This window comes from Chlamydomonas reinhardtii, chromosome 11, assembly GCF_000002595.2.
Source record: "Chlamydomonas reinhardtii strain CC-503 cw92 mt+ chromosome 11, whole genome shotgun sequence".
In the NCBI taxonomy this organism is placed as follows: domain Eukaryota; kingdom Viridiplantae; phylum Chlorophyta; class Chlorophyceae; order Chlamydomonadales; family Chlamydomonadaceae; genus Chlamydomonas; species Chlamydomonas reinhardtii.
Genome location: NC_057014.1, coordinates 1,740,170 through 1,757,507, shown reverse-complemented (window position 1 = coordinate 1,757,507; position 17,338 = coordinate 1,740,170). Strand labels below are relative to the sequence as shown.

The following is a 17,338-nucleotide window of genomic DNA, read 5'->3' as shown; positions in this document are numbered from 1 at the left end:
GATCGGCGCCGGGGGCAGGTTGTGCATCGGGCTGTGGCCGTCTGGGTTTGGCACGCGCGCCTCACGTGCCTGTGACCATCACGCGGACTCCCTCTTCCAAACGCGTGTTGTCGATCCGCGAGCAAGACGCCAGGTAGACATCATTACCACCAAGGAATGAGGAGGGTGCCGACGGAGTGGGTAAGTGGGTTGCAGCAGATGGAGACCCGCCCTCATGCGGCGGTCAACGGCGCTGGGCACAGCCCACCAATCGAGCTATATCCAGTTGCTTGGGCAATTATTAATAGTATGCCCGCCATATACTGCATAGGAGGTGTCAGTGGCTCAGGGAAGACTTTCCTGCGACAGCAGAACAATGCACTTGCGCGACTGCCACATTTTGACATAGCGAACACGTACTCGCAGCACGGCGACATAGCCAGGGATAAAGCAACTCACATATGGCTAGGCGAGATAGAAACCTATCTCCGCTCATGGCCGGGGCAGAGCATCGTGTGCGAGGCATTCTTCGCGCCGGGCAAGCACCAGCGGCGCGGGATAGACGGCCTGGCGCGCACGTACGGCTATCAAGTGTGGTGAGCGGCTGGGGCCGGGAATGGCGGCGTTGGGGGGAGGGGCAGGGCGCGGGAAGCAGGAGGGGAGGGTGCGTGGCGGGTGCCCGGGGATGGCACCCAACTGTCAATTCAGCGCTACAGACGCTACAGGCCCCCATCCTGAGCCCTGAGGTAAGCCCCCCCTCCCGGCTGCGCTCGTGACACAAGCGTTGTCGCAAAGCGCTGCGCACACTTCTCGGTAATACCGTTAGCGGCGCACCGCGTTGATCCTGCGTGTTGCCGCCCTTTTGCTTTCGGCCGTTTCGGGCCTTCGGCCCTCAGAGACCGGCCATCGAGGACCGGCCCACCCCACGTTGCTCATCCCTCCCTGTTGTGACCTGTGCTTGCCTCGCCGCCCCAAAAAACACACGCACATACACTGTCCTACGCGTAATGTTTTCCTTGCGCTCTTTTTAACACACACACACACACACACACACACACACACACACACACACACACACACACACACACACACACACACACACGCACACACACGTGTACACACACACACACCTGCCCCCCCCTCAGGTACGTCTGGTGCGCCGCGCCGCGGCAGGAGTGCTTCAACCGCGTCACGGCCGACCACAGCTGCGGGCGGGATGACTATCGCCGATACATTGTGCGTGGCCGGGTCGCGAGGAGGGATGGGGAGGGGGTCCAGAGTAATGGGGTTCCAAGCATGACTGGTTTGCAAGGCTGGACGGAGGGTGTTGCTTTTTTCACCCCACCCAATGGTGGGGGTACCGCCAAGCCCCAAGCAACCGAGGTGCCGCACCCGAGGCCAGCCCATAGAGGGCGGGGGCCATTCATTCGCGGGGGGCGGGGGGGGCTAACTTTGAACCAATCCCGTAAGGAAACAGTCGCGGTGGGGTTGTGTGTGGAGTTTGGCAATGAAGAGGTGTGGCTGCAGGCAGGGGCCAGCCTTGCTTCGGTGGGGTCGCAAGACAACGGAAGCCACCGCACGCGTGTGATCTCCACACACGGGCCGTGTCTGCCGGTCCCACGCGCAACCAACTACACGGACAAGGCTGGACACACGCAACCACACACACGGTTCGTTTCGTTTTTTAACACACGGTGGCAACTCGCGCGACGGTGGCAACTCGGTGCAGCTGTGTCGGCAACGCGTTGCACTGTTTGAAACTGTTTTGAGGTTGCAATCACTGGGTTGTGGTCGTCACACTCGCCACCCCCGCAGGCACGAGTGAACATCATCAACGAGGTCGCTGACGCGCTGTTTGCGGAGCGGCGGGATGAGTGCCTGCCGTACCTGCTTGACCGCACGTGCGCCCACTGCCGCGACCGGCCGTACCAGGTGAGCGAGCAGCCGGGCACCTGATGATGTGATTGTGCGAGTGGCGGCGGCGGATTGTTGTCACTGTTCCTGCCAAAGGCATGGGGGCGCGTAGTAATGTTTCTTGGGGACGGTGACGCGGAAGGCGGCGAGTGACAGGCGTAGGAGGCGCGTCAAACAGCCACCCAGGCTCAGCACGTGGCCACTGAGATTGCATGTACCACTTACTTGCTATCGCAACTGCCACGCCCCCGCAACTGTCACGACCTAGCAACTGCCTGCCATGCCCCCGCAGCCGCCGTTGTGCCAGGAGTGCGGGGACGTGACGCAGGCGCCTGCATGCGGCGACTGCTCCCGGCGGGCGGGGGCCGAGCACTGGTGCACAGCCTGCGGCAAGCGCGAGCGGCGGCGCCGACACCGGCAGCGGCGCCAGCAGGACGCGCTTGGAGGCGGCGGCGGGCTGGGCGGCGGCGGGTTTGGCGGCCGTCACGATGGTGGCGGCGGTTACAGCAGTGGCGGCGGCGGCGGCGGAGGAGGAGGAGGGTTCGGAGGTGGTGGGTACAGTGGCGGCGGCGGTTATTGCGGCGGCGGTTACGGCGGCGGCGGTTACAGCAGTGGCGGCGGTTACGGCGGCGGCGGCGTCTACGGCGGAGGGCCAGGCTTCGGCGGGCCTGGCGGCTACGCTGGAGGCGGGGGTTACGGCAGGCCTGGCGTTTACGGCGGAGGGCCAGGCTACGGCGATGAGTGCGGGCACGGGCGCGGCGGCGGTGGTGGGTACGGCGGCGGTGGTGGGTACGGAGGCCGGAACCCCGGGCGCGGGTACTACTGATGACGGGCACGGAACAGAACATGTGGGTCCTGTTGTGGCTGGTGCCGCGTGGCGAGCCCGGGTGGGTGAACGGCGAACTGGGTTATGGAGAGATTGGCGACGGGGTATTGGTGCGTGATATTGTGGCACATGTGCTGAAGGGCATGAGGAAAACAATGCGGGTAGGACAGCGAATGCGATGCAGAATTACGGCCGCGGATGGCGCTTGTGTGTGTTCATGGGTGACTGGCGATTGGCGAATCCATCTGTGTGCGTGGGCAAGCTCAGTGGCTGGTGTGGGTGGCCGGCATGATGGAGAGCTGAAGGCTGCTAGGGCGCGCTGCGGAAGTGCGCCAGAAGGAATGAGAGTTTTCCTGCTAAACTATTGTGTGCGTGCATGACGTTTGCTTGCACAGGAAAGGGACTGGGGTGATCCTGTGCGTGCCTGGTATGGGCAGGGCAGACAAACGGGTTCGTGCATCGGCGGTTCATGGGCGGTACATTGCGGCAGTGACAGGCGGTGTGCGTGAGGCGGTGTGCTTGAGGCGGTGTGAGACGCATGTAGTACTGTGTGGACACCGCCGGGAACGACAGAATCATCAGTAACAGCTAGCATTGCTATTTGTATCGCGCTTGGGTGGGAGCGTCGTCGCAGAACGAAGAGTTGAAGACTGTGGCCTCTGATTGGGGTGGGGGGGCACGGGCGTGGGAGGAGGGGAGGAAGTTGAGGCACGGCTTTTGGGCCGCCATCAGGCGCCATCCAGGGTCACAACCTCGGCCCAGGCGCTATGCAGTTCCACTCTTCTATAGGAAATGCCAACCATATACTGCATTGGCGGCGTCAGCGGCGCCGGCAAGTCGCACCTGCGCAGAAGGAATCCTGCGCTTGCGCGGCTTGCACTCTTCGACATTGCAGACGTATATGACGAATACGGACCACTTCATAGAGATGAGGCACGAGGCATCTGGATGGATAGGATCGAAAAGCAGCTGCGCATGTTCCCGGGCGAGAGCATCATCGCCGAGGCCTTTTTCGCGCCCGGCAAGCTGCAGCGGCAGGAAATCGACGAGCTCGCGCACATGTACCGCTTTGATGTGTGGTGAGCGCAAGACTTGAACGAGGCTGAATGGTGCTCGCCGGGGAGGGGGCACGCCCCCGAGTCGCTCGCCGTGCGCGGCGTTCGACGGAAAGCGTGGAGCGCCAGGCGAGGGGGGAGGCGGACCAGGGGAGGTGACGAACAGGAGGTCCCTCGATCATCCCCGAGTCACCGTGCGGGCGTACGGCGGCGGCCTCTTTCACAGCTTCCCTTCCCCCCCTCCACCCCAGCACACGCCCCTTACCGTACTCTGCCTTTTCACAACCACGTGCCTCATCTATTGGTCCAGCTTCGTGCGCGCTGCCACTTGCTTCCTGCTCACCTGCCTGCCTGACTTCCTCTCTTTCTTGTTTGCTCCCAACCTCCCACATCCCCTGCCCTCACCGCTTTCCCCCACACTCTCCCGCCAGGTACATTTGGTGCCACGCGCCGCGGTACGTGTGTATGGACCGCGTGGATGAGGACTACCGCTGCGGCCGAGACGACTGGGAGCGCTTCAACGTGCGTTGGGAGTGGCCTGCTGGGGGTGGCCTGAGGGCTTGATCGATGGTGGGGGACTGTCAATGCAGGGGTGCACTAAACTGCACTGACCTGAACTACACTGAACTGCATAGCACTGATGTTTGGGTCTTGTATCGTGCCGGTTTGAGTAGGGCACGACATGTGGCGGCTGAGCCCCAGGTGGTGGCGCCGCCTTGCCTCCGCCTCAGAGCTCGCTTAAGGCACACGCATGAATCTTCACTTTCCAACAAAGACAAATACACATACACACATCTCCACACACTGACACGCATACACACAATCACACGCGTGCACACACATGCCGTACACACACGCACGTGCCTTACAGGCTCGTATGAACTCCCTTCAGGAGCTGCATGACGGCTACTTCACGGAGCAGGAGGGCGAGTACGAGCCGTACCTGCTTGACCGCACGTGCGCGCACTGCCGCGACCGGCCGTACCAGGTGAACGAGAGGAGACATGCAGGAGAGGGATGCGGAGGAGGTGGAGGAGCTGGAGGGAGGAGGTGGAGGATGGAGGCGGAGGGAGGGGGTGGAGGCAAGAGGCGGAGGCGCATGGCCCACATGCGACGCCGCGGGGTGCCGGATAGATAGGGAGACCCTAAACCATAGAAGGAAACAAGCCCGTACTTTCCGCCATCATCCTTTACCGTTTACATGGCTGCTCACACTCATTGATGCACGTACACCAACTCGACCCTCCCTTCTTGTGCTTGCCGCAAACACACACGCACGAACACAACCGCAGCCGCCGCTCTGTCAGCACTGCGACGACGTCACCGCCGCGCCCATCTGTCGCCAATGTGCGGCCGCCACCGGGGACTGCTTCAACTGCCCGGCCTGTCGCAAGCGGGAGGCGCGGCGGCGGCGGCGGTGGCGGCGCAACGGCGGCGGCGGCGGTGGCGGCGGGGGCGGGTACTACTACAGCGAAGACGGGAGCGGCAGCGGGAGCTATGACGATGATGGGTATGGCGGGCACTACGGCGGCGGCGGCGGCAGTGGTTACAGCACCGATAGCAACAGTGATTACAGCTACTGAGTGTGTGGGTTGGGTGTTGCTGCACGGTGTTGCCGTGATTACAGCTGTTGAACTGGTTGGGTAGGTAGGTGGTGCGCTGCAGGTGGGTGTGGCTTGGAGCGATCTGAGCAATGAGACCGTTTGAAGGGCACCGGAGACTTGGGGCGTGCGAAAGGAAAAGCTATGGGTGGGTGTACTGCGAGCTAATATCAGCTTCGTTGGTGTGTGGCAGGCAGGGCGTGACATTTTGTGGGAGGCAGGATGCGGCAGGCGGGGTCCTGCACGCAGGACGCGGCAGGATGCGGCAGGCGGGGTTCTGCCGGGAGGGTGCGGGGGGCGGGGTGTGGCGTCCAAAATGTGGGACGGGTAAAGCAGGATGCAGACGGGTGCATTGGCTGCTGAGGTGCAGCAGGATGGATTGTGGGGAACAGGTCACGGGAACAGGTCGGCACATGCGTTGATTTTATCAGGAAGGGTGAGGCCACGTATCCGATTGCAGGGCTGAGGCATGCGCGCGGTAGGCGGCAGGAGTGCAAATGGCTGGGTGCGCAATGTTACAAGAAGCGGGGCATAAACAACATTATTCACGTTGTTGTATGTAGGTTTGCGTGCATATGAGTTGGCGGATGCAGTCGAGCAATTGAGCTGGGAAAGTAAGCTGGGAATGGGCGCAGGTGCGTGCGAGTGGAGCGTGTGCACCGGCATACCGGATTTCCTTCGAATGATAAGCGCTGCAGTTTTGTGCCGTGGGCACGGATTGGCTGGAGTAGGCTGGGTGGCTGTCGTTAAGGGGTCTCGTCACGGGGGCACGAGATTGGTCTTACGGAAACCCTTTTGGCCCATTTTACTTTACTGAGCCCTGATGTCTTTATAACTCCTACTGCTGTATCGATTTAACATGCCCATTATATTTTGCATCGGGGGCGTAGCAGGCTCGGGCAAGTCCCACTTCCGCACCGGCCACCCCGTGCTCAGCAGCTTGCCCTTCCTGGATTTTCCAGATGATTTCGACCCAATATTTGAATCGGCCGCACATACGCACACGGCGATGCGCCAGGTGTTCCTAAAGCGGATTGAGGACCAAATCCTGCGAGCCCCTGAGATGTCACTGGTCGCGGAGGCCTTCTTCGCACCTGGCCGAGCCCAGCGCTCGCTGGTGGAATTGCTGGCGGACCGCCGAGGCTTTGGCGTCAGGTAAATGATGCCGTTTTCGGGCCCGGCCGCACGTGCAGCGCAAGTGCAATTCGGCCAGCGCACAAAGGCGTTATGGGATGAACTTGTACCGCCAATCAGGCGACCGATCGCCAAACGGGCAAAAAGCGAGTGTTGCACCAACTGACGTTGCGACGCGGATGACTGCGCCTTTGGCCCTTAAAATTGGGGCACATGCATGATGCCCGCAATGATTACAGTAGCTTACGATGGCTGTGGGCATTCGGTGGGCTCTCGCAAAGTCGCACTCTTTCCACGCCATCTTCCGGGCATCTCCCCACGCGCGGCATAGCCAGCCGTCGCAAGCTGTCGCTGCCCAGCTCCTCTCATCCGGGCTTGCCAATCATAGCCTTGACCACCTCAACAGCGTGCATCGTCCGCTGCGCCTGACCCCTCCACCCCCATACATGCCCTCAGTCCGCACCCACCCCAGCGCTCGTATCTTACGAAGGCAGGGGCGGCGTCAGTGGCCGAATTCCTTAAAATGGCTTCGTTCAGTTGACGAAACAGGCTGCCGCCGCTTCGTTCAACCCCAAAATTTTTCCGGGGGCTCCGCCCCGACCCGCACGATGTTGACACCGACACGACACGCCCACTCCTCCCCTGCTTCCCGCCGACCCAACCTCACTCTCCCGCCAGGGGAACCCTGTCTCCCGCCGTCAACACCCATAGATACAGCCCTTTGAGACTTCTTACCATATGCCACGCAGGTTTCGGCCGTGGAGTAGCCGCTGGAACCCCCTGTCCTTGGCCAAAAGTGGCCGAAATCCCAAAAATGTCTTCGTCTGTTTGCCGAAAGACCCCCCAAAATCCCGTGCGTTTTGGCCGAAATTCCAAGTCAAGTCAAGATCAAAACAATTTCGTCCGCCAGAGGCCTTTTGGGGCAAATTTCGTTCCGAACGAAGGAAGATACGAGCGCTGACCCACCCACGGCGGACGTGGCACTGCACCTGCGCAACGCAATGATGAACCCCCCGCAACAAAGCTGGGTCCCTCACGCCCGGGGCCCCGGCCCCGCCCCCACCCCGGAGGATCGCCCGCGCGGCTAAGTCCGGTTTCTATTATTATTATTCTTATAATATAGGAATAATAATGATAATAATCGAAACGCCGGCCCGTAGGGCCTGGCGTGGATTATCGGGGCAAGGCGGGATGAACCCCACCTGTCACCCTATCGCCTCCCGTTATCGCCCCATCACCCTATTACCCCATCATCCCCTCTTTAACACGCGCTGTTCCGTATCCGCACAGGTACATCTGGTGCAGCGCCCCCCGCGGCGAGTGCCTGCGGCGCCTGGCCCAGGACACCAATGAGGCGGCGCTCAGCTCCAGCCACTGCCAGGTGGAGGGAAGGGTGGGGCGGGGAGGGAGGGAGCGGGTTTGGGTGTGTGGGTGTGCGGGTGCGTGGGTGTACGTGTGGGCGGGACCTGGGAACGAGTGCGTGTGTGGGGTGGGTGGGTGTGGGGTGTGTGTGTGAGGGGGGGGGTTAGGCGTGGCGCTGGCGGCTGGGAGGATGCGGATGCAGGATAGCCGTACGCATGACTGGCTGGCATTGGATTGGCCTGGATTGGGTTGCGTAAATGAGTAGATTGTCTTGGTATGTTGGCGCATGCCGACGTCGAAGTCATGTAGGGGACCACGGGACGTATGTGGCAAGTACCTGCCCCCACCACCACCACCATGAGCCAACACCCATACCTAAACCATCATACCACACACACACGCCCCCCCCCCACACACACAGGCTCGTCTGGCCTACCTGCAGTCGGCGCAGGACGTCTACTTCCGGCCCCGCGACCTGGAGGGCGAGGGGCCGCCGCACCTGGTGCCGGGCCGGCCGTGTGCGGGATGCGGCCAGCAGCCGTACGAGGTGAGGAGGGGGCTGGGAGGGGGGAAGAGGGGGAGAGGGGCAGGGGAGAGGGGGAGGGGGACAGGGGGACAGGGGGAGGGGACTCGGACAGCTGGACGAAGATGTTGGCACAGGCTCTTGGGCTTGTGGGTGAGCGCGGGTTGAGAAGGTGCGTGGGGCTGTCTGCTGTCCATGCCGATAAAACGGCTGCGTTCATTCAGTGGATGGCGCACACACACCGCCTAGCTACCTACCTGTGATCACTCATCTCTCATCACCCCATGCCCCCATCTATCACCCCAATGCAGCCCGCCAGCTGCAGCTGCTGCGGCAGTCGCCTCACCGAGGCGCCTGTGTGCGTGTGCTGCGCGCACGCCGGCCGTGGCGGCACCGCAGCCCGCGCCGCCGCCGCCGCCTGCCGCTGCGCCGGCTGTGAGGAGGACCTGGCGGAGGAGGAGGCGGAGGCGGAGGCGGCGGGCGTGGGTGCGGTGGCGGCGACGGCGGGAGGGGCGGCGGCGGTGGTGCAGAGGGTAGCAGTTGCCTAGCTACGGTAGGCACTGAGGCGCACGGCAGGCTGGGGGAAGTGCGTTGCTGGGGGTGTTGAGGTGTGAAGGATCAGGCAGCGTGTTAGGTAGCGCGAGTTGGCAGGCCGGAGTTGCGGGTATGGAGGTAGTTGAGAGCGCGAGGCTATCTCGCTGGAGCTAATCAGCATCGGATAGATGGGATGGGTGTACCGCATTGCGGCCCAATGCTGCTGCGCTGTGCTGTGCAACATGCACGCTGACACCAATAATGCGGCGAGGGTACTCAAAGAGGCAGGTGCGACGGTGCTGTCAGGAAGTAAGGCGATGGAGAGGTGTCTCCCCGCACGCTGCGTGCTGCGTGTGATGTACTGAGACTGTTGTAATGCGTTGGGCCTTGACACAGACACGAGTAGAACACGTGAGTAAAGCGCTTGACTGCTTGCGTAAAACACGTTGTAAAAGTGCAGAACACCGGGTTCTCAATGAGATACGGTAGCGCGGGGGCGGCACACCACGACGTCACCCGTCAGCAGCTCTCAGCAGTAGTGCAGCAGCGTGCGAGACCTCTCACACAGGTACAAACTCCGAACTGCCAGCCGCCTTCACAACTACCCGCCCGCAGTCATCACACACTCTCGGCTACAGCACTCTGTCCTCGTGCTTTCGTTCCAAGCACCCAGGTGGTGACTGGTGCAGCGAAGCGCTCCGCCGACCGGTGCCCATGCATGGCGCTCATTGCTCGCTGCTGCCCTGCTGCCCACGTATGCTTTCCCTGATCCCTATCCTAGCTGGCACGCTCGCTCGTCCAGCAGCCAACCGTCAGATCCAGATCCAGATCCAGATGCCACGCCTGCCGTACGTGCGTGAGGCCAGTAACCCCACTCCAGCGTCATTTAACTGACGCCAGCCTCTAGGCAACGCCGCCGCCAGCGCCAGCATGCACTAACGCCAGCGCTCGCGGCGGTCCGCATTGCTTGACCTGTGTGTGTTTGTGTGTTACGGTGTGGTAGGGTGTGGGATCGAGGGCGATTTATTGCGATAGGGAGTACCCGCAGCAGCGGGCACAGTACACATGCAGCAGCGGACAGAACTTGCCGCGTGGGCATGCACACACATTTCGCGAGGGCAGGTCAGGGCAGGGCCGGCCATTGCCAGGAGCACACATTCAAGAGCTCCGTCCTTAAGGCACCACGACCCCCTGTGGCCGCCTGTGCCCCGCTGCATCCCCTCACCCAGCTAGTGGCTCACATGTATGCCCCTCGACCCCGTACTCCCGCATAGTAATACGGTAATCACTCACGGCGGCGTGTGAGGCGCCACAGGCTGCTGCGTGTGCTGCTGCTGCCGCAGCATCAGCAGCGTCAGCTGCTCCACCGCCGCCGTCAGCGCCTCCACCCTCATCTCCAGCGCCTCCATGCGGCTACTGCTGCTGCTGCTGCTGCTACTGCTGCCCATGCTAATGCCACCCCCAGCTGAAGACAGCGACATGCCTGAGACAGAGCCGGCGACCATGCTGCTACTGCCACTGCCGTTGCTGCTACTGCCACTGCCGTTGCTGCTACTGCCGTTACCACTGCCGCCGATGCCAGTCATGAGGCCGGGTGAGGGCCGCGGCAGCGCACCCGCCTCCGGCGGAGAGGTGGGGGCAGCAGTTGCAGTGCTGCGGCCGGTGCTGCTGGTGCTGCGGGTGCCATTGTTACTGTGTGTGTTGCGCATGTTGCGAATGTTCTGAAGGACCTCCTCAATGCCGCCCACACCCAACCCCAACCCTAAGCCGGTTGCCCTGGCTGCCGCCCGCACCGCCGCCGCCGGCTCCTGCTGCTGCTGCTGCTGCTGGGAGGAGCGCACCACCTGTGTGGCGCATGTCAGACATGCGTTATTTGTGAGCGACACGGTCGCGCGCCCCATTGCTGCCGGGTCACTTGGTTGGTGCGATGAGACAGGGTTAGGGGTTGTTGGGCCACTCGGTTGTGCTCGTGGGGGCAACGCGAAACGCCATGAACGAAAGCCGCATGCAAACCAGACTTCCCCCCCCTTTTCCACCACCATCCTCCGCAACCGTACATATATCCAACGAGATGTGTCACTGCCACTAAGCCCCAGTTCCTTCCAATGCAGCCCCACCCACTATCCCCCCTACCTCTCTCTCCCTCCATCTCCCCCCTCCCTCTTCGCCCCTCCCTCTCCCCCCCTTCCCTCTTTCCCCTCCCATCTCCCCCCCCCCACCTCCCCCACCTGCGCCATGAGTGTGTGCAGCTCCGCCGCCACCTGCTCCAGCCCCGGGCCCAGCTCCGCCAGCGGCACGGTGCGGTCGCCCCCCGGCAGCTTGAGCCGGGCGGTGACGCCGCCCGGGGTGGCGCCGCCGCTCACCACCACCCACATGCGCTGAGAGCGGCTGGCCAGGGGGCGAGGGGATAGGGGATAGGGGGTGAGAGATGGGGCGGCAGCGCGGGAGGAGGAGGGGGTGGCCGGGTGGGAGAGAGGTGGCGGCATCAAGTTCACATCCCGTGCGAACCTCATTGGCTGTGTATTAAATACATTCTCTCCCTAAACGCCAGCTGGTCCACAAGCGAAGGCGCGACGTTCAAAGACATCGAGTGTCAGCTCGGCAAATGCTTCCGTAAGAAGCCTCTCTGACGTTTCAACAAGATATCTACAACTATGGAGACTATGCAGCAACATAGTGTCTGAATTCAGGCGGTTTCAACAGCGGACTGTTTTCGGCACCAAACCAGCAGTTAGTCTGTGCGGCCCTTCAGAGTGCAGGTATGACGGATGATGTTTCTGGCACGTCGAGCATAGCGGGAGACATTCGCGGTATGGCTCAGGTCCCAGGTCTAGGCCGGTCAAAAACCCCAGCTGCTCGGAACACCCGCGCTGCCCGAACCCCGACTCACGATCCACGTCCTTCACCTCCCCGCCCCCCGCACCTGCACTCGTCATAGGGCCCCAGGTGCCACCACAGCACATTGGTGCTGTGGACCATCATGCTGAGAGCATACGTGGCGGACGGCAAAGTCGAAGGCGACAATGAAGAAGACGCCGGCGGGCCGCCGCCGAGCCGGTCCGGCGCATAGGCGGCGAGTAGCAGGGCCGCGGCGTCGGCGGCCCGCGCGGCCAGGTCCGCGTGGGAGTCTTGCAGCGCGGCGGGGCGCACGGTGAGAAAGCCCTTGTCGTTGACGGTGTAGGAGGGCAGGGCCGCTGCTGCGCTGATGCTGTCGCCCGCGCGAGACGGCATTTTGCTTTGTGGCCCTAAGCAACCCCTTCTGGCGTTACGCACTAGCAGCTGCTGCAGTAACGGGATGCTCAGCGGGTGGGTGGGTCAAACCACGACAACAACGACCACGCATCAGATAATAGACAGTGACTGCCAAGGCGTGGCGAACGGTGGGCAAGGCACAGCAAGCGTTCCGGCCAGGCACGCGCGCCCCATCGGCCCCTCCTTGAATCTCCCCGCCGCCCCGGCCCGCCCCGCCGCCTCCTCGCCTCCGGCACCCAGTGCCTCCCGTGTCGCTTCAGGCTGCCCAGGCCGCCCTTGCGTTTCAGCTGCCTGCATCAGTGGTGCCTGGACTGAATGGGTCGGCAGCCTAGGTGGAGTCGAAGCGCCGGAGCCAACGCCCGGCCGAGGTTGGACCGTGCGACATGGGCGCGCCCGAAGATCGATAGTTCACGGGTCCACGCTCAAGAGCTCGCGCGAGTGCTGGCACCCACCTATCTTCGCCATCCCGCTGCTGCCAGCCCCACCTGAAGCAGAGCAGCGCTGTACAGCGCTCGACTCGACTACGTCTGCTGTGTTGTCGTCTAGGTCGACTAGCAGGTGCGTGTGGAGCCGTTTGGGGGGCGCTTGGGGGCGTTTGCGGCCGTGCGTCGTGCTGCTCAGGACTGCTTGTGGCTGTGACGTTCGTAACCCCACAACGCTCCTCGCCGCAGGCTAACACGCCAAAGCCCGGAATACCAGCACAGGTATGCGGGCGCGTACCGGTTTCCGGGCGTTCGGGACTGACTCTCGTGACCCTACTACACGGCCCAGTCCCCATACCGCCTCCACGGTCCCATGCCCAACCCCCTTGATCCCACCTGCGCAGTACCTGCGCTGAACTGCAACCATGTCACGCTACACCCAGAACGGCGACTATGACAACGTCAGCTTCTCCCAGTTGATGGCCAGCCGTCGCGACCTGGCGGTGGACGCGCTGGGTGCCGCCAACGTCCTGCTGGGCAAGCTCAAGCTTGTGGGCAGTGGCGATTTCTGGTTGGGCATCCTGCGCGGGTCCCCCCAAAAGGCCTGGTGGCACTTGGGCAAGTGAGTGGCGGGAAGGAGCGCGTAGGCTTTGGGCGGCTGTGGGTGCACGTGTCGGGGCAGGGTCTTAAATGGTGGGCGAGGTGCCATTTCTTTCCCTTGCTCTACACACCTCAAGAGCTACCATTGTCCAGCGTGCCGCTTCTTTCTTACTGCATACATTCGCCCGATCCATACAACCGCCCCGTCCCGCCTGCAGAGGCATCCACATCGTCATGAGCGACGCTGATCCCTTCATCAAGGGGCCGGGTGTGGCGGGGTCGCTGCGTGACAAGGTGGACAGCAGCACGTTTGAGACGGTGGCGCAGCAGGCGAGCCGACTGCTGCAATACATGCGCGAGGTGCGGAGGCGCCATTCGCCTTTCCTCCTGCCGCGGTTTCTGGTTCTGCGTGCGAACCTGACCTGGTAGCCCCATGGCGGGTGGGGTCCGCAAGTCCGCTCCCCCACGGACCCCCTGGCCTTGTTCGTGTCACCTTTCATTACCCTCATCCAGGCGTCTGCACCCCATGCACTTAAAACGCTTTTTTGACGCTGTGCAGATTCGCATGCCAATCGTCGCGCCCATCCGGCTGTCCACCCCCGCCTCCGCCCCCGCGCCCGCTGGCCCGGAGCCGGAGCCCGCGCCCGCCTCCCCCACGCCCGCCTTCCCCGCTCCCCCCGCCTTCCCCGCTCCCCCCGCCTCCCCCGCTTCCCCCGCCTCCCCCGCTCCCCCCGCCTCCCCCGCTCCCCACGCCCCCACCGCGGGCCCGTCTGCCTCGGGCACCACCGCCGCCGGCGCCACCGCCGCCGCCGGCAGCAGCCCGGACCTGGTGGCTGCGGTGGCGGCGCTGGCGGCCGCGATGACCGAGCTGACTAAGGCGGTGCGGCTGCTGCAGCAGCAGCTGGCCGCCGCCTCCGCCGCCTAAAACGAGAGCAAGGTGAGATAGGTGCGTGGCCGCCGGGTGTGTGTGGCTGCTTGGCACTGTGGCGGCCTTACTGGGTACCTCACTTCCGGGCGGGATGGTTGGAGCCGCTCTGTGGCTTTCTGAAGCTTTCCACGAGGGAGCACCCGTGGGGGTGCCCGAGGAAGTACTCTAGGGAGTCCCTGACCGGGCCGTACTCGCACAACGTATCGTTTCATTTGGAGCTCCCCCTCTCGCTCTCGCCTCACCCACCGCTCCATCCCACTGCACTGACTGCAGGCAGCCAGGACTCAAGCGACCCACCAGCATGGATGGGCCGGAGCAAGCCTGGGGCCGCGTCGCCTCATTGTGGCCTGCGATGCCTCGATGGGACGTGTCCGTGCGTGAGACATTGACGGTGCTGGAGATGGGCTCAGCGCGGCACATGTTGTAGGCGTGTGACAGGGTGTGACTGGACAGGGCAAGGCGTGTGCCGTGTGCAGCCTCCGCAGTTTGAATGTTGGTTTGAATCCTGCATGAATCGCCAGGAAACTGATACGCTAGGGACCGCTTATAGCGACGACTTACAAGCGTAGAGGGCCAGGAGGATGTAATCCGCCAGCGCTTCGGTGTTGCTGGCAAAGTTGTAAACCGTTGAGAGTTGATCTTGTCCCGGAGCCTCAAGCGGGTTCGGCACGCAGCGGGTTTGGCATGCAGGAATGGGAACGCTGCTGCCTAGAACTTGAACGCGAATCCGCGACAGCTCGGATCCAGACTTCGCAAGGAGGTGAGGAGGCTTGGCCCACCGCCACTACACAAGACAATACTGTTTCATATGTACGAAGGCAGGTGCCACGGAGCGCAACAGACAAACCCAAGTCAACTGATCAACTGAGCCAGACGAGATTCGCACCAGAGCCAAAACACCATGCACGGGGCTTCCCCCTGGGGTCGCCCCTCAGATTGTATCAGCGACCTGGTAAGCATAACAAACACGTTTATGTTCGGGGCATTACGTGTTGAGAAGGCAGCGGGGTGGCACGAAGCAACGGGAACGAAATGCAGTTCCATGTCTCGGGATCATCCACAAGCGGGCCCGGCTGTTCCTGCACCTTTCCCTTCAAATTTCTACTAAACCCCTTCAACACAAAGCGCGAATACGGTATTAGTCATCGCGATGTAACAGCGCTGCCTTAGGGCATCGCTTTGGGAAGGGCAGTAGGGCACCGCCCAGCTGGCCGCCCACTTTTATCGAAGGCGGGGATCCGGTTGGATCCCACTCCGAAGCGAGCTCGCCGTTGTCACCGCAAGATATTGTACGTAGCGGTATTAGCTCTCTTAGTTAAGATGCAGGCAGAGGACGCCTAGGGGCGCAACATACAAACTTTGCCCGTGCGTGCCAGACAAAAATGCGAGCCTGTTGACCAAAAGTACCCTTCCCTACACATTGCATAGCTGCATGGAGTGCGGCTATTTCCAACGGCACGGCCTCTGGGCGGCCGAGCACCGCGAGCATGGCGTCTTCATTGCGCCGCGCGTTGGCGCCAACTGGGTGCTGTGCCCCGCGCTTGCCGCCGAGCTGCTCCGACTTCATGATGGAGGCAGTGGAGCAGGGCTTTTCAAACGCGAGGCGCACAGAAAGTCGCTGCTCGCCGAAGCCCTCACTGGAGTCAGCGGCGACACATGGTCACGTCAGCGCCCGGCCGTGGTCGCGGCCGCAGGCGGGGGGCCAAGCCAGCAGACCGCTCGGCACAAGGAGGCTGTGTGGGTGGCTGTGGAGCTGGGCTTAGGGCTTGTGGCAAGCTTGCTGATGGCAGGGGAGGAGGCGGCAGCCATTGGGGAGGGGGGCGCCGTCGGCGGAGGAGCCGGATCCGGCAGCAGCAGGTTGCCGCCGCCATCAGTGTTGCCTCCTCCCGTGATGTCCACGCCTCCTCTCGGCCACTCTGTGTGATCGGCGGATTGCAACGGCCGGGATGTCTGGGCCCGCTGGTTATCTGGGATGAGCACGTGCGTGGCGGCATACGGCTTTCGCGGCAGGAGGCGGTCGGTCCTAGACTGCGAACATACGGACATAACAAACCGGCTTATCATCGGAGCCGGAGCGCAGCCTATTATTAGTCATCGGAGCCGGAGCGCAGTCAGTCTATTATAGCTATTACTGCTACAGTGGAGAGGTGCGTGAGCGCGCACGGCTGTGCAGCGTGCGTGTTATGCCCTCTGCCGAAATGGCCGGCCGCGGTTGGTGCGCGCGTTACGACACGACAAAAGCCCACTGACCCTTTTCCCCTTCCTTTCCCCTTTGCCACTTGCCCGGACGTGTGATACAGGTGCCGCCAAGCGCCTCAATCTTTCTTACTCCACCGTATCTACCCCAATCAACGTTCAGTGAGCACGTACGTGGCGTGGCGTAGCGGGGTTGTGTTGTGGGGCACTAGGGGGCACGCACTGGGCCCGTGCGTGCTTGCTGGGCGCGAGCTGCTGCTGGCTTCGCCAGTAATGCCGCAGATGGGTGAAGCTAGCATTCCCGCCCCCATGACATCCCCACCCTGCAGGTCCTGTTGCAGCAATTATGGCCGCTCCAGTGCAAGTTGACTTTATTGACAACGGATTCGGTGTCCGCGTGGATTCGGACCAACTGCTGGCCGCGCTCGCCGATGTTCACGCCCAGGCCACGTAAGACCGTCATGGTTGTTTAGGGGCGGATCGGTTGGGTCGAGCAAGGGTCAACAGCTGCAATGGCAGGGCAATTGATTAATAGCGGGTAGCTCGAAGCGCACTTCCGCCCGCTATCTCTGTATACCCGCCGTTCTCTGAAAACCACGCACGCACCGTGTGTACGTCATCGCAACAGGCCCCACGTTGAGCAGCTGATCCAGACCTACCAGCCGCAGCAGCTGCCGGCCGACGACGGCCCGCCTGCGTTTGCACTGACCAAGCGGCACGGCCACCCGCAGCTGTGGCTCCACGTGGGCCCCCACCAGTACATTACGTGAGTGGCGGCTGTGGTGTACGTGGGCCCGCCGCATGTGTGTAGGAGTTCGCCAGGGGTGGGCGGGACGGCGCGCGCATGGGAAGGGTAGAAATAGCACGCTCTGCTTGCTTGTACGCTGCTACAGCAACCAGCAGCCAGTGGGTGGGTGGGGTAAACCATGTGGGAAGGGTACCGCGACATGCCGCACCGCCCCTACTGTAAAATTGTAAGCATCATCACGCTCGCTCGCAGGTGCAGCTCAGG

The 17,338-nt window shown here is 62.7% G+C and overlaps 7 protein-coding genes across 8 annotated transcripts; 5 read left to right on the top strand and 2 right to left on the bottom strand.

The window, feature by feature from the left end:
* The first annotated feature begins 254 nt into the window (after positions 1 to 254).
* CHLRE_11g467794v5 (uncharacterized protein) lies at positions 255 to 3,370 on the top strand. Its single transcript, XM_043067548.1, has 4 exons — positions 255 to 575; positions 1,125 to 1,215; positions 1,795 to 1,911; positions 2,186 to 3,370. Exons 1-4 carry the CDS (start codon positions 289 to 291, stop codon positions 2,717 to 2,719), a joined length of 1,029 nt encoding a protein of 342 aa, XP_042919544.1. The 5' UTR covers positions 255 to 288; the 3' UTR covers positions 2,720 to 3,370.
* A 144-nt stretch (positions 3,371 to 3,514) lies between these two features.
* Positions 3,515 to 6,240, top strand: CHLRE_11g467793v5 (uncharacterized protein). Its single transcript, XM_043067547.1, has 4 exons — positions 3,515 to 3,798; positions 4,206 to 4,296; positions 4,646 to 4,762; positions 5,067 to 6,240. Exons 1-4 carry the CDS (start codon positions 3,668 to 3,670, stop codon positions 5,355 to 5,357), a joined length of 630 nt encoding a protein of 209 aa, XP_042919543.1. The 5' UTR covers positions 3,515 to 3,667; the 3' UTR covers positions 5,358 to 6,240.
* Positions 6,241 to 6,324: 84 nt separating this feature from the next.
* CHLRE_11g467792v5 (uncharacterized protein) lies at positions 6,325 to 9,392 on the top strand. Its single transcript, XM_043067546.1, has 4 exons — positions 6,325 to 6,530; positions 7,800 to 7,890; positions 8,293 to 8,418; positions 8,706 to 9,392. Exons 1-4 carry the CDS (start codon positions 6,385 to 6,387, stop codon positions 8,940 to 8,942), a joined length of 600 nt encoding a protein of 199 aa, XP_042919542.1. The 5' UTR covers positions 6,325 to 6,384; the 3' UTR covers positions 8,943 to 9,392.
* Positions 9,393 to 9,402: 10 nt separating this feature from the next.
* On the bottom strand, positions 9,403 to 11,704 carry CHLRE_11g467791v5 (uncharacterized protein). Its single transcript, XM_043067545.1, has 4 exons — positions 11,437 to 11,704; positions 11,157 to 11,316; positions 10,222 to 10,772; positions 9,403 to 9,900 (listed from the first exon to the last, which is right to left on the bottom strand). The coding sequence occupies exons 2-4, from the start codon at positions 11,301 to 11,303 to the stop codon at positions 9,864 to 9,866; spliced, it is 735 nt and encodes a 244-aa protein (XP_042919541.1). The 5' UTR covers positions 11,304 to 11,316; positions 11,437 to 11,704; the 3' UTR covers positions 9,403 to 9,863.
* CHLRE_11g467789v5 (uncharacterized protein) lies at positions 11,605 to 14,765 on the top strand. 2 transcript variants are annotated; one of them, XM_043067543.1, is made up of 8 exons: positions 11,605 to 11,687; positions 11,867 to 12,079; positions 12,421 to 12,738; positions 12,852 to 12,884; positions 13,007 to 13,224; positions 13,421 to 13,562; positions 13,762 to 14,139; positions 14,404 to 14,765. In XM_043067543.1, the coding sequence occupies exons 5-7, from the start codon at positions 13,028 to 13,030 to the stop codon at positions 14,125 to 14,127; spliced, it is 705 nt and encodes a 234-aa protein (XP_042919540.1). In that variant the 5' UTR covers positions 11,605 to 11,687; positions 11,867 to 12,079; positions 12,421 to 12,738; positions 12,852 to 12,884; positions 13,007 to 13,027; the 3' UTR covers positions 14,128 to 14,139; positions 14,404 to 14,765. The 2 variants fall into 2 exon arrangements, with proteins under 2 accessions (XP_042919540.1, XP_042919539.1); XM_043067542.1 differs by lacking the exons at positions 11,605 to 11,687; positions 11,867 to 12,079 and having other exon boundaries at positions 12,515 to 12,738.
* CHLRE_11g467790v5 (uncharacterized protein) lies at positions 11,753 to 12,274 on the bottom strand. The gene has a single exon (XM_043067544.1). The coding sequence runs from the start codon at positions 12,157 to 12,159 to the stop codon at positions 11,815 to 11,817; it is 345 nt and encodes a 114-aa protein (XP_042919538.1). The 5' UTR covers positions 12,160 to 12,274; the 3' UTR covers positions 11,753 to 11,814.
* A 1,429-nt stretch (positions 14,766 to 16,194) lies between the features above and the next one.
* Positions 16,195 to 17,308, top strand: CHLRE_11g467788v5 (uncharacterized protein). Its single transcript, XM_043067541.1, has 4 exons — positions 16,195 to 16,277; positions 16,431 to 16,496; positions 16,656 to 16,776; positions 16,955 to 17,308. The coding sequence occupies exons 3-4, from the start codon at positions 16,673 to 16,675 to the stop codon at positions 17,094 to 17,096; spliced, it is 246 nt and encodes an 81-aa protein (XP_042919537.1). The 5' UTR covers positions 16,195 to 16,277; positions 16,431 to 16,496; positions 16,656 to 16,672; the 3' UTR covers positions 17,097 to 17,308.
* The last annotated feature ends 30 nt before the right edge of the window (positions 17,309 to 17,338 follow it).

Excerpts from the sequence above, each read along its gene's own strand:
- CHLRE_11g467794v5 (XM_043067548.1), top strand. The coding sequence starts at position 289 with ATGCCCGCCATATACTGCATAGGAGGTGTCAGTGGCTCAGGGAAGACT. Across the intron at positions 576-1,124 it reads ACGTACGGCTATCAAGTGTG|GTACGTCTGGTGCGCCGCGC; the intron begins GTGAGCGGCTGG and ends CCCCCCCCTCAG. Across the intron at positions 1,912-2,185 it reads GCCGCGACCGGCCGTACCAG|CCGCCGTTGTGCCAGGAGTG; the intron begins GTGAGCGAGCAG and ends ATGCCCCCGCAG.
- CHLRE_11g467793v5 (XM_043067547.1), top strand. The coding sequence starts at position 3,668 with ATGGATAGGATCGAAAAGCAGCTGCGCATGTTCCCGGGCGAGAGCATC. Across the intron at positions 3,799-4,205 it reads ATGTACCGCTTTGATGTGTG|GTACATTTGGTGCCACGCGC; the intron begins GTGAGCGCAAGA and ends CTCTCCCGCCAG. Across the intron at positions 4,763-5,066 it reads GCCGCGACCGGCCGTACCAG|CCGCCGCTCTGTCAGCACTG; the intron begins GTGAACGAGAGG and ends ACACAACCGCAG.
- CHLRE_11g467792v5 (XM_043067546.1), top strand. The coding sequence starts at position 6,385 with ATGCGCCAGGTGTTCCTAAAGCGGATTGAGGACCAAATCCTGCGAGCC. Across the intron at positions 6,531-7,799 it reads CGCCGAGGCTTTGGCGTCAG|GTACATCTGGTGCAGCGCCC; the intron begins GTAAATGATGCC and ends GTATCCGCACAG. Across the intron at positions 7,891-8,292 it reads TCAGCTCCAGCCACTGCCAG|GCTCGTCTGGCCTACCTGCA; the intron begins GTGGAGGGAAGG and ends CCACACACACAG.
- CHLRE_11g467791v5 (XM_043067545.1), bottom strand. The coding sequence starts at position 11,303 with ATGTGGGTGGTGGTGAGCGGCGGCGCCACCCCGGGCGGCGTCACCGCC. Across the intron at positions 10,773-11,156 it reads TGCACACACTCATGGCGCAG|GTGGTGCGCTCCTCCCAGCA; the intron begins GTGGGGGAGGTG and ends TGCGCCACACAG. Across the intron at positions 9,901-10,221 it reads GTGGCGCCTCACACGCCGCC|GTCAAGCAATGCGGACCGCC; the intron begins GTGAGTGATTAC and ends AAACACACACAG.
- CHLRE_11g467790v5 (XM_043067544.1), bottom strand. The coding sequence starts at position 12,159 with ATGCCGTCTCGCGCGGGCGACAGCATCAGCGCAGCAGCGGCCCTGCCC.
- CHLRE_11g467789v5 (XM_043067543.1), top strand. The coding sequence starts at position 13,028 with ATGTCACGCTACACCCAGAACGGCGACTATGACAACGTCAGCTTCTCC. Across the intron at positions 13,225-13,420 it reads GCCTGGTGGCACTTGGGCAA|AGGCATCCACATCGTCATGA; the intron begins GTGAGTGGCGGG and ends TCCCGCCTGCAG. Across the intron at positions 13,563-13,761 it reads TGCTGCAATACATGCGCGAG|ATTCGCATGCCAATCGTCGC; the intron begins GTGCGGAGGCGC and ends GACGCTGTGCAG.
- CHLRE_11g467788v5 (XM_043067541.1), top strand. The coding sequence starts at position 16,673 with ATGGCCGCTCCAGTGCAAGTTGACTTTATTGACAACGGATTCGGTGTC. Across the intron at positions 16,777-16,954 it reads GATGTTCACGCCCAGGCCAC|GCCCCACGTTGAGCAGCTGA; the intron begins GTAAGACCGTCA and ends TCATCGCAACAG.